The sequence below is a fragment of the Solanum pennellii genome, chromosome 10 (assembly GCF_001406875.1).
Source record: "Solanum pennellii chromosome 10, SPENNV200".
NCBI classification, from domain to species: domain Eukaryota; kingdom Viridiplantae; phylum Streptophyta; class Magnoliopsida; order Solanales; family Solanaceae; genus Solanum; species Solanum pennellii.
In genome coordinates, this window is record NC_028646.1 from 3,301,232 (window position 1) to 3,317,174 (window position 15,943).

Genomic DNA, 15,943 nt, shown 5'->3' on the forward strand with positions numbered 1-15,943 from the left:
CCTTTTCCATTAAAAACCATTTTTTTATAATCAGATTTCCTCCTTTTCTTTCTTCTTCACCTCACAAAAGTTTTCTAATAAATCACTTTTTTGCTCACCGGAAAGTCCTCTTTTTTTTCCCGATCAAGTTCATCGGAGTAGCACCGACGTGATCGTATCGGCGATTGACGCTAACTTGCACGCGCTACGAAATATTCTAAACCCGGTCAGTTTCTCCGGTGCCGGTGGTGGTTGAAGTTAACGTGCGCATGGTACAAAATTGTTAAACTTCGATTCCTTTAAAATCATCTGAGCCGTCCACGTGGATGGAGACTGTTGAGAACCGTACACGTATGAGGGAAGAAATGGGGCCCAGACAGAAGATGTGGGGTACATGGGAGGAATTAATCCTAGGTGGCGCTATTCTCCGGCATGGGATACAAGACTGGAACGTCGTCGCTTTGGAGCTTCGTTCTCGTAACATTTACTTCACATCTCAGGTTCACATTAATTTACGTTAAGTGCCACTCTAAATATTTTATTCCACCCTTCATTTTTAAGAAAATGACTATATTATTAATAAATTAGTAAAAGTGAAATACTAATGTTTGGTCTAATAATATGAGTTACTATTTGATATAACGATTAATGTAGTACCTAACTTTTTTAAATTATTTTATTTTTTTCTTACGTAGAGATTTTGTGGGGGCCCTTGTAGTAACTAATTTGGATAAGTCAATTATAAATTGTTTTAAAATAGACTCTACGTTTATAAATAATACTATCTCAAAGTTGTATTGTGTTTGGTTCTCTATTAACATTTCTCATTTCAAAGATTTTACGCTGATTAAGCTGAGACCGAGTTTATTTAAAAAACAACCTATTCTATCGTAACTTTAGCTAATCAGAAATCTAAATGAATTGATGTTTTTTTCCGTCTCCCCAAACCAATTTAGCAAAGACAAGTGGTAGCGAAGCAAGAGTGTTTGCGGTGATGAATAATCTTTTAAATAGACCAAACAAATAGAGGTAACCGCTATTCCTCATTACGATATTTACTCTTGAAATACAGGGTAAGCCAGCGAATAGAAAGAAAGTGCAAGGAAGAAATTATATTCGTGTACCAATCAATAATATCACTTATTTTGACAGTTTGAATAATACTTAATCTCCTACGACTTCGTCCTGCCCTAAGATCTGCGTGCACACCAGACCTCACTATGAGATTACATTGTATATGTTGTAAGCATATAAATTATAGAGGAATAGCTCATTGAGGATACATGAGATTGCCCCGTATAAGGAGAGTACCTAGTTTTACATATATAGTGAAACCGTTGGGAAATGATACAAGTAATCTATTTCACTGGCCTGTTGTCTTAAAGCATACAATTACATCTATCAAATGTTGATTTGAAAAAAAAATACTTAATTGCAGGCCTGCAAAGCCAAGTATGAGGATTTACAAAAGCGTTACGCGGGCTGCAAGTGAGTCAAGTTCTTCAAACTCATGAGCTAATTTAATTTTCTGCATTGAGTTCATGTCACAGCTATGGGTTCTAAAAATGCTTAGTTCATCTTATGACTGCTATACTAGTATAATGGTAGCGCGTGCCAAAAGAATTGGCTTTGAATTTAGTATGCCTAAGATCGATACTATGCTTTGGTATGTGGTACTCGAGCCAAGAGTCCTCTGGAAACAACCTCTCTACCTCCAATAGGTAGGGGTAAGGTATGCGTACACTCTACTATCCCCTTAACCGTGCTTGTGGATTTCACTAGATATGTTGTTGGATATTAAGGTTTGGGATTGATTTATGGTTACTTTTCACTTGATATGTTATGGGAGAAAAATTTACACATTAGGATTTTATCCTTTACTCTAATTGATGTCTCATTTTATCACCTTTCGCTTTCTTAGTGCTTGGTTTGAAGAGCTAAGAAAGAGACGAGTTGAAGAACTGAAGCGAGAATTGGAGAAATCGGAAAGCTCAATTGGGTTAGTACAATGATTCTCCGTCTTCAGTTTGTGCTTCCCAAATACATCATGTTTTAAGTTTCTTGACCATACTGAGTGTATGTAGATTTCCGCAGCTTAACAGGCGGTTTCTGATTTGAGAACTTTGTCCTTTCAGTTTAAGTTTTCTAGCTCAATTTTTATGTGTTTAATCTCAGGTCTCTCATCACAAAGATTGAAAGCTTGAAGGCTGAGAAAGAACGGTCTTCTCAGATTAATTATGGTTCCTGTATTCACACTGAATCTCCCGCTCATGTAAAGTCAGAATGCATGGAATCTATTCGCAAAGATGGCATATGCGCTGGCAATTTCATGCTAGAGAGTACTAGGACCAACTTTTCGCCTGAGCTTGAGAGTCCTGCAGTAGCTTCGGCTAATGAGATAGACTCAAAGCTAGAATGCTCGGAGTCTTGTGAGCCAGATGAAATACTAAACATAAGCAATCAAGCAGAGACTACCAATGGAAATGGAAGAGGGGCTTTGAGTAAGAGAAAAGGTAAGAGAAAAAGGAAAGACGTCGTTTCAGATGTCAAAAGGAGTATTCAGGAGAGCGACAATGTGTGCTCAATCAGTGGCATCTCCCCTTCCAACGGTAAGGAAACATCAACCAGTTGCGACCCAAGTATTAAGCCTACTGCAACAGAGGATGATAAAGAAGGATTATCTAGGTTGATGAATGAGGATTTGATGGCAATTTTCAATTCCATTACACAGAATGAAGCGGCTATGGTCTTTAGGCATCGTCGTGATAGTCAGAAGAGAGCTAAATATATGGAAATGATCAAGCAGCATATGGATATTGAAACTGTAAGATCAAGACTAGTCAGCTGTTCCATCAAATCACCAGGTGAACTCTTTAGGGATTTACTTTTACTAGCAACCAACGCCATTGTATTTTATTCGAAGAGGACGACAGAACACAAGTCAGCTGTGGCTCTCAGAGACGTCGTCACTAAAGTATATCATGACCATTATAAAAGCTCTTACCACACAACTACTTCTTCTCAGCTCACATTCTCAACAACAGGTAATCTGCCCGTGAAGCCAAGAAGTGCTCGCCCTCGTCCCTCCAAATTCAAACTTCAATCCACTTCTTGAAACAATGTAAATAGCATTGCAGGAATCATTCGATGAGATGATCATAAACAAAGTGATGCTGATTTCGAGGCTCGATTGTAGTCATTGTTAGCTGCTAAGAAAGGGTACAACAGACATGGCAAGCCCGTGTGTGGATCGGTTGATGGATCTGTTAATCCAAGATACACGACTTAAAACTCCGTTTGAGGAGGAACATTGATCTCTGAGGTGGTAACAAAGGCTAGTAATTAAAAGAGTTCGCAGAGGTGATTTGCAGGTTGCTTAGTCCTCTTTTTCATGTACAAAGTTTCTTCCCCCATTCCCCAACCCTATACCTTTCATGGTCATTTTGCAACTAGACTCCAAATGTGAAGATCATTTCAAGTTAATACTTAGTTCCAAATTCAGTTAGACATTTATAAAATGGAGACTTCTTCATTGTTAAAGCTCTGAGTATATATGCCATTTCTAAATTCTGAATCATATTCAGGGAAGTACTAGTAATAAAAAAGTTTTTAGCCAAAAGTATGATGGAGTTTCATTGATGCAATAATTAATAAATTTCTTAGCTTAGTGGTTTTCATTTCATGGTAGAGTTTCAAAAAGAATTATGATGGAGTTCCAAAATCAAATGATTGAACAACCGGGAGCGATTTACTCATGATATTTTAATATCTAATGAATTGTCCAAGTTCATATAAGGAGACCAATCCATTCCCCGACCACGTGGGACTTTAATCCACTCTAATATCCCTTTTATGCCTAGGTCGGAGTGTGGACCGAGAGTCCAAACGTGATGAACCTGACTTTAGTATCATGTAAAGATATGACACCTAGACCTAACTCAATCTCAAAAGTTAACTCATAAGGAGAAGATTTATCAAGTCCATATAAGGAAATCATCAGTTCATTCCTCAACCAATGTGAGACTTTTACCTACTCCAATAGAAACAATAGATATTCCTTGCTCACTATCAAATAATCACTTATTCACAAACTTTGTGTCGAAAATTGAGAAAAGACATAAAAGCATCACTTAAGTTGTTTCGAATTTTTAAAAAGACACCTTAACTTTGCGGACATCCTATTACCCCCTTAAACAATTTTAAAGTGTTGTAAATACCCCATTTTTCAACCATCCTCACTTGCAAGAAAATAAGTTCAATCGCGCACCAATTATAATCTGCCACGTATTAATTTTTATTTTTATTTTTCTTATTTTATCAACTTCATTTTCTTTTTCTTTTTCTCTTTCTTCTTTTTTCTTTTTCTCTTTCTTTCTTCTTTTGGTATTCTCTTTCTTCTTATTCTTCTTCATTACCCTCCTCTGTTCTCTTTCTTCAGTCTCTTTCTTCTTCTTCTTCATAACCAAATTCTCCACGTACTGCCATTTTTGTCAATTCACTTTGATTAGTCAACAGAGATCTGAACTTGATATTACTAGTTTGAAATTTTTTTGAGATGTGTCAATTTAGTGAGTTATTTTCTGTTAGAGCATCTATTATAAATAGTTTTTTGTGATTCTATTTGTCAATAATAATTTTTTCCAAACTCTAATTCATATTATTAAAGCATCATTGAGGAAGATGATCAGGTAAATGTGTGTTAATGATATTTGATCTGCCATTAATTAAGTTTAACACATTTGAGGCAATTGTAACCCAATTTGAGGAAGATGATGAGGTAAATAATTAATAAAGAAAATGATTGAAATGTGGCACTTTTGAATTGATTTTTGACAGCAAAAGTGGACCTTCACGCGCGTCATGTGCGTGTTCACAAACATGGCGAGAAAAATAAATCAAAATGTTCCTTTTACAAAGATATTCAATACTTTTGTGGAGTAATAGGATGTCCCCAAAGTTAAGGTGTCTTTTTAAAAATTCGAAATAACTTCAGTGGTGTTTTTATGTCTTTTCTCTCGAAAATTTGTTGTTTCTTTGGACGACAAAACATCCATTTTTCTTGTGTGTTTTTGTGGACTTGCTAAAATTGTTGCCATAAAAAGAAAGAGAACATTAAAGCACAATGTGTATGTGACTATGACAACCAATAATATCCACGAAATTCTTAATTACTACTCCCTCCATCTATAATTGTTTGTCACGGTAATGTCATGCACACCCTTCCGTAAAAATTTGATACAAGGTGAATTTGACTAATATAAACTTACTATACCAAGAATACATTACTTTTTCAATTGAACTACAATATCATTAAGCGCAAAATTAAAAAAAAATTATTTTCTAATTATTTAAATCGATAATTAGTTTTTGACATTTATTTTAAATGTATCTGCCAAATAATTATGGTGGAAGGGAGTATAATAGGACTAGAATTGACTTTTGCAATATGGAGTTAAAAGGAGGAAATTAAATATTCCTTCTTGTCCTTTTATTTATCATTATTAATATTATTATTAAAAATAATTGAATCCGAAAAATTATTTTGAAAAATAAAAAAAAATAAAGCTGTTTAATATTTCAATAAAATATAACTGAATTTGATGGAAAAGACACATAAATACGGAATGAACGTTTATTGAGGAGAGTAATTAATTTAGTGAAAGAATTTTAAAAATTTGTATCAATAGAAGTAAATTAGTCAAATTGTTCCTATCAAAATTCATATCCCAATTTATTTGTGATCAAGATGTAATTGTTGTTGTTACTCTTCTTATCAATAGGTGTAGATAGACAGAAAGATCGTTTTCGAAAAATAAAAATAAAAATGAAGAATTATGCTGAAGTGTTTTAGATAATTTAACAAATCTAATTTTAAAAAATAATAATAACAGATAAAGCGATAATCGAAGTACGATCTCAGTAATAAAAAGTACTAACAAATTTCCTTGTTTTAAGTTGAAAATCCTCCATATTTTTTCAATCGAACTTGTTACACGAAATATATTTAATATAATTTACTTTTTAAAAATAGCTTGAGTGGTTATATTAAAACAAATTTTATTAAAAATACAAAAACAAAAAAAAAAAAATTCCTATCAAAAGTCACAGGTCTTTGATCCTTTTTATCGTACAAAAGGCAAAGACACACTCGTGGTTTTTCATCAACTCACATTATTTATGTTGGATGTGATCTTCTTATAAAACAACTTTAAAGAAAAAAAGATTATTTCATGTGGAATTTAGATAATTTAATAGAAGTGTTCGTTTAAAATAACCTATTTAAAATAATTGTTATTTTCTTTAAATGAAAAAGTAAAAATATAATTAATTATTATTATTTCTAATAGTTTTTTAGGTTAAAATAAAGCATATTCAAGTAGTTTGTAAAAGAAAATACAGATAAAAGCATTAAACCTAACAAAAATAATGTGAAATGAAAAGTACTATATAACATACATATGATTAAATAGATGACAATAAAATAATGTGATATTCAGAGTATAGAAACACTAAAACTTACACTCCAAATAATTAATCTTGATCCATCGGTTCAACATTGATTTTGCTGTAAATCTCGTCAATCAGTATCATATCATCTGTAACTAAAGTTATTTCTTGATATAAATATATCATATTCAGATAATTTTATTTATCGGTTTTTAAGAAATAATATTTAGGTCAATATTAACGGAGTAAATATAGAGGAAAAAATAATTTTTAAAAATGGGTAGTGTAAAAGATGATGTCATCTGGTTAGTATTGCTTCTTGTGATCATTATAATTACAAAAAAAATGATTTAATTTAAGTTACGCCCTCTACTTCTAATAGGCCATGAACTAGATCAGAATCATTCTCAACGAGTCCATAAGAAGTGATTTTATTTTTTTCATCGGGTACAGATAAAGACCAAAGATCTTGAGCGACCGACCCGGCAGAACAACTCAAAAGATAAAGAAGTATCGTTAATCTCTTCATGTTGTCACTTTCTAAGGATATGATAGAGAGGCTTGAGAATGTGGACAATCCTTCAGTGAAGACCTAACGAGAGACTGAATTCAAACACACCCAAAATCCACTCAATACAAATTTTCTAGTTTTATATTGAAGCTCCACCTACATCTTGAAAAAAGGCAAGAAAAAAACAAAAAAAACCACCTACTGCCAATAGTAGCTTTTACTTCAATTACTACTTTTTGTGATTAGTATTATACTTGCTTTAACTAATTTGGAAATTAGTTGTCAAATCAACATATTTGATTGGTCCAAAGACATTTGTTGTATACCATATTTCTAGTACTAGTATCTTTTTAATTTTGAATATTTATTTGGCGAAAAGATTTTGTATCGGAATTTAAATTTTTATTTATATCAATCCCAAGGGTCAATCAAGCCTTTGAAACTAGTGAAAATAGTCGTCACAGTCTGAGTTCCTGCTTTCAACGAGACTTTCTTAGCTTGTCAAACTTTCTCTCCTTCACCAGGAAAATAATAAACGTAGTGCATAATACCCATAAACAATACTTAACTATACACGAAAATGTACTTATACTTTCTAAAATATGATTTTTTTTGATATAAAGTTTGTCACGTCTATAATTTAAGGAGGCGCGATAAGCACCTAATGTCTTTCTTGACTGAGCAAATCAAACGTAAACCTTATAGTTAGAATCATAAAATATTTGTTCGAACAAAAATTACTCTATAAATATATATACGTATGTGATATATGTAACAAGGACAAGTAAAATAGTAGTATCAAGTTTTTATGAGAGGGTTACGTAAGAAAAATTGAAGAATTTTGTAAGAAATAATATTGACTAAAATGAAATGTGTGTTTTTGAGTTCAAAAATGACAACGTTAGAAAATTTTGACAACAAAATTAAAGAAAAAATTCAAAAAACATAAAATTAAGACGTAAACTTAAATAAATATTGTCTTTATATATATTAAAGAAATTGGGAATACAAAACAAAAATTGTGTTTAATATCTATAGATTTTTCCTTTTCTCATTCATGATAGAAACCTAATATATAGAGTCAAGAAAATAGTTATTCTAGTGTTATCGTATTTTATGATCTAACATGTCCTTTAAATTTAACTTTAAAACAAAATGTGAAAATGTCATAACTTCTTTAATTTCATTTCGCCTTACTATCTCACTCATATAAATTACAATCGTCTAATAAGTGAAAAAGAATTTGCAAAAAGCTATATATAAATTTAAGTTGCGACAAAAAAAAATTGTTGATAACCTAACAAAACAGTGAAGATGTTATGTTTATTACTAATTATATAATTCTGCATGAACAACACAAATCATAATTGTAATTAAAATTGTTGAGACTGACCTATTAACAACCATTCATAATTGAAAAATAAGATTAGTTATCATATGAATTAGAATTAAAACATAAATTAAACATGTTGTCTTATCTGTCCAAATTTAACATTTTCTTCTCTAGTGACTTATAAATTATTTTTATTATAAAATTTTATTCGTTAAAAACTTTTAAGGGTGGTCACATCAATAAAAATCAAAATACTTCCTTCCTCCCACTTATATAGCCCTTTCTTGATTTCGAAATTCAAAGATATCAATTTTTAATAATAACTTTTACATAAATATTTTAAATTATTAATTAACACGATTTATGTAATTTTTAAATATATAAATTTCAATTTTAAAAAATTGAAAATATTTTAAGCAATTATCAATTAAACACAAATTATTTGATTCTCAAAAAATAAAAAGTGTCACGTAAATATCTGTTAGAGTCGCCCAGTGGTTTGAGCTACATGAAAGTCTCAAATTCGAAATTTCTTATCAGCGAAAGTAAGAGGATTGAATTTTTGGTTGAGCTCATCGCACCAGACTTGTTAGTGCGAATTATCTCTCCTATATAGTTTGCAAGCTATTGCATAGAATCGGAGGTTTTTTATGTGCGCACCGTAAAGGATAGTAACCGCAGATTTTTCTTGTCATAATTTTTAAAAACAAATATCACGTAAATTTAGAAAGTTTTTTTTATAAATATAAAAAAGACAAAGCAAGTTTTATGGCGGTGTGTTTTTCCTAGTGGTAACATGTGTATAAGCTCCAATTAAACGTGGCACTTTCAACAGTTTTGTCTCTCTCAAACTCAAAGACCCTTTCTCCATACCTCTGTATACATAAAATATACACTCATTCTATACAAATTCAAACTCTTTATATACACATTTTCCCCCATTTTAATCGGTGATATACAAATTATTCGTAATGGTGGAGTTTCATCTGAATATTGAGGTATTTTCTCTGTTTCTTTATCTTCTATGCTTTCATTATTTTTTTTTATTTTTTTTTTCAGATGCATGAGCTGAAATATTTATTGTGTACTATTTAATTGAAAAAAGTCACGAGTAACGTTTTTTCTGTTCATTTAATTGTTCCAGAATTTTGAATTTATAAAGTTTCTGTTAAGACATTACTAGTTCATTTAATTAATTAATTTTTAACTCTTCAAATGGATTTAATACGTTTCTTTTTTAGATATCGGCATTAAATGTGATTTGTTTTTTTTTAATTTGGATATAAAAAAAAGTTGAGTTCTAACTTTGTTATTTCTATGAAATCTATTTTTGCAGAAAAATACTGATAATTCGGTGAGGATATTTTTTTTTTTTTACTAATTTTTTTTCTGGGTTCTTTGATGATTTTTGGAATTTAGAGATATTGAGTAATCACTCAATGGATTGAAAATTTTCGAATTTTTTTTTCTTGTCTGCTTATATTTCGTGGAATGTAATAAATAAATAAATAAATATATATATTATTTAATGCCTGCATGCAAAATTAACAACTAACAAAAAAAAGTTTATTCAATTTTGATGCAAGAACCTTAATTCTGGAATTGTATTCTTCTTTTTATTTTTATTTTTTATGATGTCTCTTTTATATTTAATTTTTTCTCGAGTCTTTTCGTGATCTTGGTGTCTGGATCAGCTTTCGCGCACCTCTATTATATTTCAGGGGATACCTGTACCTCCTACAGGTCACAGATAACTCTGTCCACGCTAGGACAAATAGGAAAAATCACCTAGTGTTTTTTTGGTCTCCGCTTAGGGGATATGGATATTTATGTGAAAACACACAAGAATTCTAATAGATACTAGATCTGCCACCCGTAGTTACAATTATTTCAGTGTTACCCGTGTTAAAATCCGTAAAGTTTAAATCTTGAATCGGCTCAAGCCTAATAAGTTTCTTGAATAGGTCTTCCAGAGGACATTAGAGTTTAGAACTACAATTATTTCAGTGTCGAGAAATGTTGGATCCGCTCGGGCCTTGGAAGAAGCTTCTTGAATAGGTCTTCCAAAAAGTTTCGATTCTCATAGTTGTCTGCATGACATGGCATTTCCACACTTGAATACTTGTTGTTTCCACTTCTCTTATTCATATTACATTATGGCGAGCCTTAGTAGAAGTTGGTAGCTGCACCTCTTTTCAATCGTGATGACACCGGTAGTTGTGAGCACAGATATAACCATTTCTTAGACTGAGTTCCTCCTACTCTAAAATTATTGTGTGGACGGATCTCTCCACCCTTTTGAGGTATTACTAGCTATTCTGTATGAGCAGAAATGACGAGCAAGTAGTGCCACGGCAATACAAAATGTGACTTGTCGTATGATGGTCGGTGGAGTGCCCTGACTTGGTGTGCGCGTGAGTAACTCACTTCATGTTTTGTAGAGCACTGAATATAAAGCGTTTGTGTCTCTTTCTCCGCGCATTATAGATTTATAGCATAGAACACATGGTGTGCCACGAGATACTGCTTTGCGCTGCACTTATACCCAATTAACTAGTCCAAGTTCCGAAATTTGTTTGGACATCAGAGCACAATTTGAATTATTGCAGTACGGTCAAACAAGGAGCATGTTGTAGATGTTGATCCACTTTTTACATAAATAGGCTATTTCTCGTAAACACTTTTTACTGTTCCACACTAATGTGTTTATCAAACTGTTATTATTGCAGCTTGTAATGAGCAACCTTTGTTATATCATAGCATAGTCGCCTATGAGAGCATCTATCATGGCGGTGTCGTCAACGAAGAAAAAGAGTGTCTTTGTTGACAGGGTATGTGAATGCATAATTTGATTCAAAACTCACAAATAATATATTACCTCTTTAGGAACATCCAAGTTCACTGTATATTGAACTAGTGAGGAGCGGAATTGCAGGTAACATGTGGAGTAAAGGTGAAGCAGATCGCTTTTATGGGGATTATATGTACAATTATGTTTTTAATTGTGTATAGGACCACTAACTATCAGTATCAACAAACGGAGGTATGATGGTGCTACCATTTGTTCGTTACATAATTTTCCGTTTATTTATATGATTGAATGTATCTTATATTGTGCCCGAGACTATACAACCAGCCGTATTCCTGATAATCATACTTCCCTGTGTACTTTTTCAGATGGAGTCGAAATCGGATCCATTTTATTCTTCAAAGGTAGTTGCATTTTTGCTCTTCTTTATATATAAATTTGTCCGACGCTTATTAGCTTCCTGTTCTTGATGAGCTGAAGTATTTTATGGATAACAGTTTGTATCAATTGTCACTCTAATTCATTCTGTTCTTGCATCCAGGATTCTGATGTAGATATTACAAGTTTCAACAGTTTGCCTCGTGGTATTATCCACGCGAGTTCGGATCTAGAGTTAAAGCCTCTTTGGTCTACAAGTAATTCAAAGTTCAAGGTGTTTCTCTACTCATTAAGTGTTGACTAAATATAGCATCCTCCTTTAGTATCTCTTATTATCATTGTTACTAGTTTTTCTCTTCTGCTCAGTTTTCCCCCCTCCATGTTACCCTTTTCAGGATAGTGTTTCTAGTTCTCGTAACCTGTTGGCAATGGCAGTTGGTATTAAACAAAAGAAGAATGTCGATACTCTTGTCCAAAAGGTATAACATCTTATTCGTCTTTGTTTTTGGGAAAACTTGTAATTGACTAATCTTTTTTCTGATTTTCAGTCATGTCTGATGCGTGATTTACTTCAATTCAGTTTCTTTCAGAGAATTTTACAATCATCTTGTTTCACTATGATGGACATGTTGATGGCTGGTGGGACCTCAAATGGAGTAAAGAAGCCGTTCATATTGTTGCAAACAACCAAACTAAATGGTACGAACATCGTGAAAAATTTCAAATTAGCTCAAGTGTGTGTAGTTGAACACGGCGACTTCTGTCTTCCTAATCCCGAGGGGAGATCAAGCAGGCTGATTTTCACTATGACTGGACGGGGTGGGGGTCTTTAGTATCTTAATTTGCGGACGAGTGATTGTTTTGCTCTTCAATAGAAACCGTGCAGAGTAGTAGTCGGGGTTTCCATTGCTGGAAGTGAGTCTGTTAATAACCTCTAATGCGTTTGATGTTGAAAAATTAATTGAAATACAATTCTCGTATTCTCTCTACGATTGGAACCCCTCCTTTTATGCTGAACTTTCCCCTCGTGAAAATTATGATCAGCTTGTAAACTTGTGAAGTAGTAGAACTCATTGGTACTGTTGTGATTTCCTTTTTACGCAGGTGGTTTGCAAAGCGGTTCTTACATCCTGCTGCTGTTTCCATATACGATTACATTTTCCTTTGGGATGAAGATTTGGGCGTGAAGAATTTCCATCCTGGAAGGTAAAACACTTGCATATTTCCTAATTTATGACATATATAATTTTCAGATAAACATATTTGATATATGTTTCTAATTTAATCCTGGTGAACTTTTGTTTTAAAAATTCAATCAACTTTCGCCGGATGGTAATTTCTTTTTTCCTATTGGACCTTCACTTTGTTTTTTCAGGTACCTCGAAATCGTTAAATCAGAAGGACTTGAAATTTCCCAGCCAGCCTTGGACCGGAACTCAACTGAAATACATCATAGACTCACAATAAGAAGCAAGAGAAAAAGGTTCCACAGGTTGAGCTCTTATACTCCGACTCCTCAAATTTAATGTTTTGGAATATTTTGGGCGAATATTAATGCTCTTCTTATTTAAACAGACGAGTGTATGATAGCAGAGGTAGTACAAAATGCTCAGGTGAAAGTGAAGGTCCTCCATGCAGTGGGTGAGCTTTATACAGTTAATACAATTATTATGAGCCGTGTGCATTTGTCGATCTGGTTAAGCTTTTGCATTCTCCTCGACATTAATTAATATAATTTGGATAAAATCTTGCTTCAAGTGTGTTGGATTTGATTATATCTTCTTGAGTGTAATATTTACGGGAATGTGTATCATCCATACTCTTTATCTGCAGATTTGTGGAAGGGATGGCTCCAGTCTTTTCAATATCTGCTTGGGTGTGTGCTTGGCATCTTATACAGGTAAATTTCCGGTTCTGTCGGAGCTGACTACAGTTCGTGTCGAGATAAAAAGTAATTTTTGTTTAAGCTAACTTAATATTCGGAGGATTGTTCTGAGGGCAATGCTTTAGCTAAAATGCATCCGTTAACTATATCATCGTGAAATTGTGCACTTGCTAATCTTCATGACTAGCTGCTTTCCATTTTCAGTTCTGTTCCAAACTTTGTGGGATTACGTTCTACACTGTCTCATGCTGAGGAATTGTCAGCTTGTTCATTATTTTACCTGCTTTTGTTTTCAACGCATGTACTGATTCAAGCCTACTGTAATTGAATTCTGGTTACTGATTCTTCCTATCAGAATGATCTCGTTCATGGATGGGGAATGGACATGAAATTTGGTTATTGTGCACAGGTTAGATCACTTCTTTGTGGCTTCTTGGTTTTACTTCAGTTTAATTTCACTAGTTAAAACGGCATAAATATGCCCTTTAACTTGGCTTCGAATCACATTCATGCCCTTCAACTTTGGATGTGCACAAGTAAACACTTAAACTTGTATAAAGTTGAACAAACACACACACATGTCCTACATATCATCCTATATGTCATTTTTTGTCCTACATGGTGTCCTACGTTACTTGTATTTTGCCATGTAGGACTCCTGTGTTTATTTATTTTAAAGTTGGACAGTTAAAATTCCTGTTTGTGCATTATGAAAGTTGAAGGTCAAAGTTAAAATTTGAAGTCAAGTTTAGGGTTCAATATATGTATCATGCCCGTTAAAACATTTGCAATTTCATCTTTTCATACTAAACCGTCATTTACACCTAAGTCAAAACCTTATGAATTGTCCGCCAACGGCTTAGCTTTTATCGATGAAGAGGGCAGCTTTTTGTGTGTTAACGGCAAGCTATTTATTAGTTTCTGGAGAGTTGTTCTCATTTAAGCTATTTAACGGGATTGAAGAATTCTGTTTAGTGTGCTGTCAATTATTATTTGGAAGTAGTGGGTGCATACATGATTCTAATTTATGTGGAACTTGAAATTATTGTAGGGGGACCGGAACAAAAAAGTTGGAGTAGTTGATAGTGAATTTATCGTCCACCAGGGCATTCAAACATTAGGAGGGCCATCTCTGAAGAAGGTAACCTTCCGTTACTGTATCTGTTTTAATTGGAGTTTTAAGACACTACTTTGTTGTTCTCTCTGTTTGTTATCATGTCGTATATAATTGCATTCAGGTTCTTATTCAAACTTCAGTGTAGGATGATATTTAGACACATATAATACATACAACATACATAAGACACTTTAACGTGACCTCAGCTAGCAACTAAACACTCCCAACTTTGAGTATGCATATCTAGACACTTCAACTCGTCTCCATTGTATCAGTATCATCAATCTACCTCCAAAATTGATGTGCCGTGTCAGCATCTGATGCCACGAGACACAATAAGGACGAGTTAGAGTGTTTAGTTGTCGGTTCAAGTGCCTACATGTGCGCTCCCAAAGTTAAACTGCTTAGTTGCCAACCAAGGCCAAGTTTGAATGTTTGTCTATCTATTACTGATAGATAAGTCGTATTTACTATATTTACTCGATCTGTTCAAGTTCTATGTTCTATATATCGACACAATCGTTATAAATTAATTACTGGTAGATAACTATGATAAGCATTTCATAATTGGTAGTTAAATAAAAACAGTAATTACACTTATCGCACAAGAATCTTTACACTGCAGTGTGTACAACTTTAAAACTCTTACCGATATTACGACTTTGTATGCTTGTTTCTATTGCACCACTAAAATTTGTTCATGTTTGTGCAGCGTTCAAATCTTGAAGAGTCTACGAAGGTATGTAATATCCTACTGCTCCTTTGCTTAAGCAGTTTGAGAAATTTTCGACGTTTAACTTCTGCTGATTGCTACTTCCGTTTGATTTCTTTTCTCTTGGCCTACAGAGACACGTTGTTGACGTGCGATCAGAGGTAAGACGTTGCTTCTGTCCTTCTTGAGTTACTACACATTTTCAGAAAGAAATAGAATTGGTTATGATTTGCAATCACAGAAGACACTGCAGAATTTTTTTTTCAATTGTATTCACATGGTGCAGATTCGACGACAGTCTATGTATGAGCAACAAATATTTAAGGAACGGTGGGAACGAGCTGTGGAGGAAGACAAGAACTGGGTGGTGGATCAAGTTAAAGCGATCAGACGAAGACGTAAACGACGGCGCAAACAAATACCAAAAGCACAGGTTAAGCTAAGGTAACGTTGTTTTAGCGATAATCAGAGATACGTACAATGTCTTGATCAAAGATTATAATACGAGGCTATACATCGAGTGTATGTCAATATTTTTCGCTGTGTCATTTCCGACTCCCACGAACACACGCAGTTGCAAGGGAACTTGTAAATTGTTACTGTATAGGCCAATTGAATTTCCATATAATTAGTTCATTGTTATGATGGTTGTGGCAACTCCATTTTTGCCTAAACGATTTTCGTTACCGATTCTTGTAGTACTTTTCGGGGGGTTAGCAAATTCCCCAGAATTGAGATGTATATTTATTTGCCAGGTTACAAGTATTGAACA

The 15,943-nt window shown here is 33.4% G+C and overlaps 2 protein-coding genes across 5 annotated transcripts; both read left to right on the top strand.

Annotated features, from left to right (window-relative positions):
- On the top strand, positions 1-3,556 carry LOC107032364. 2 transcript variants are annotated; one of them, XM_015233960.2, is made up of 4 exons: positions 2-479; positions 1,418-1,467; positions 1,901-1,978; positions 2,155-3,556. In XM_015233960.2, the coding sequence occupies exons 1-4, from the start codon at positions 306-308 to the stop codon at positions 3,092-3,094; spliced, it is 1,242 nt and encodes a 413-aa protein (XP_015089446.1). In that variant the 5' UTR covers positions 2-305; the 3' UTR covers positions 3,095-3,556. The 2 variants fall into 2 exon arrangements, with proteins under 2 accessions (XP_027767880.1, XP_015089446.1); XM_027912079.1 differs by lacking the exon at positions 1,901-1,978 and having other exon boundaries at positions 1-479.
- Positions 3,557-9,054: 5,498 nt separating this feature from the next.
- LOC107001723 lies at positions 9,055-15,943 on the top strand. 3 transcript variants are annotated; one of them, XM_015199696.2, is made up of 16 exons: positions 9,055-9,268; positions 11,000-11,101; positions 11,206-11,313; positions 11,448-11,483; positions 11,621-11,731; positions 11,853-11,936; positions 12,038-12,156; positions 12,562-12,663; positions 12,833-12,949; positions 13,033-13,098; positions 13,291-13,357; positions 13,698-13,751; positions 14,394-14,483; positions 15,172-15,198; positions 15,306-15,332; positions 15,458-15,943. In XM_015199696.2, exons 2-16 carry the CDS (start codon positions 11,042-11,044, stop codon positions 15,617-15,619), a joined length of 1,230 nt encoding a protein of 409 aa, XP_015055182.1. In that variant the 5' UTR covers positions 9,055-9,268; positions 11,000-11,041; the 3' UTR covers positions 15,620-15,943. The 3 variants fall into 3 exon arrangements, with proteins under 3 accessions (XP_015055182.1, XP_027768305.1, XP_027768304.1); XM_027912504.1 differs by lacking the exon at positions 9,055-9,268 and adding an exon at positions 9,582-9,624; XM_027912503.1 differs by lacking the exon at positions 9,055-9,268 and adding an exon at positions 9,911-10,684.

Excerpts from the sequence above, each read along its gene's own strand:
- LOC107032364 (XM_015233960.2), top strand. The coding sequence starts at position 306 with ATGGAGACTGTTGAGAACCGTACACGTATGAGGGAAGAAATGGGGCCC. Across the intron at positions 1,468-1,900 it reads AAGCGTTACGCGGGCTGCAA|TGCTTGGTTTGAAGAGCTAA; the intron begins GTGAGTCAAGTT and ends TCGCTTTCTTAG. Across the intron at positions 1,979-2,154 it reads AAATCGGAAAGCTCAATTGG|GTCTCTCATCACAAAGATTG; the intron begins GTTAGTACAATG and ends GTTTAATCTCAG.
- LOC107001723 (XM_015199696.2), top strand. The coding sequence starts at position 11,042 with ATGAGAGCATCTATCATGGCGGTGTCGTCAACGAAGAAAAAGAGTGTC. Across the intron at positions 11,937-12,037 it reads TCGATACTCTTGTCCAAAAG|TTTCTTTCAGAGAATTTTAC; the intron begins GTATAACATCTT and ends ACTTCAATTCAG. Across the intron at positions 13,099-13,290 it reads GAAGGTCCTCCATGCAGTGG|ATTTGTGGAAGGGATGGCTC; the intron begins GTGAGCTTTATA and ends CTTTATCTGCAG.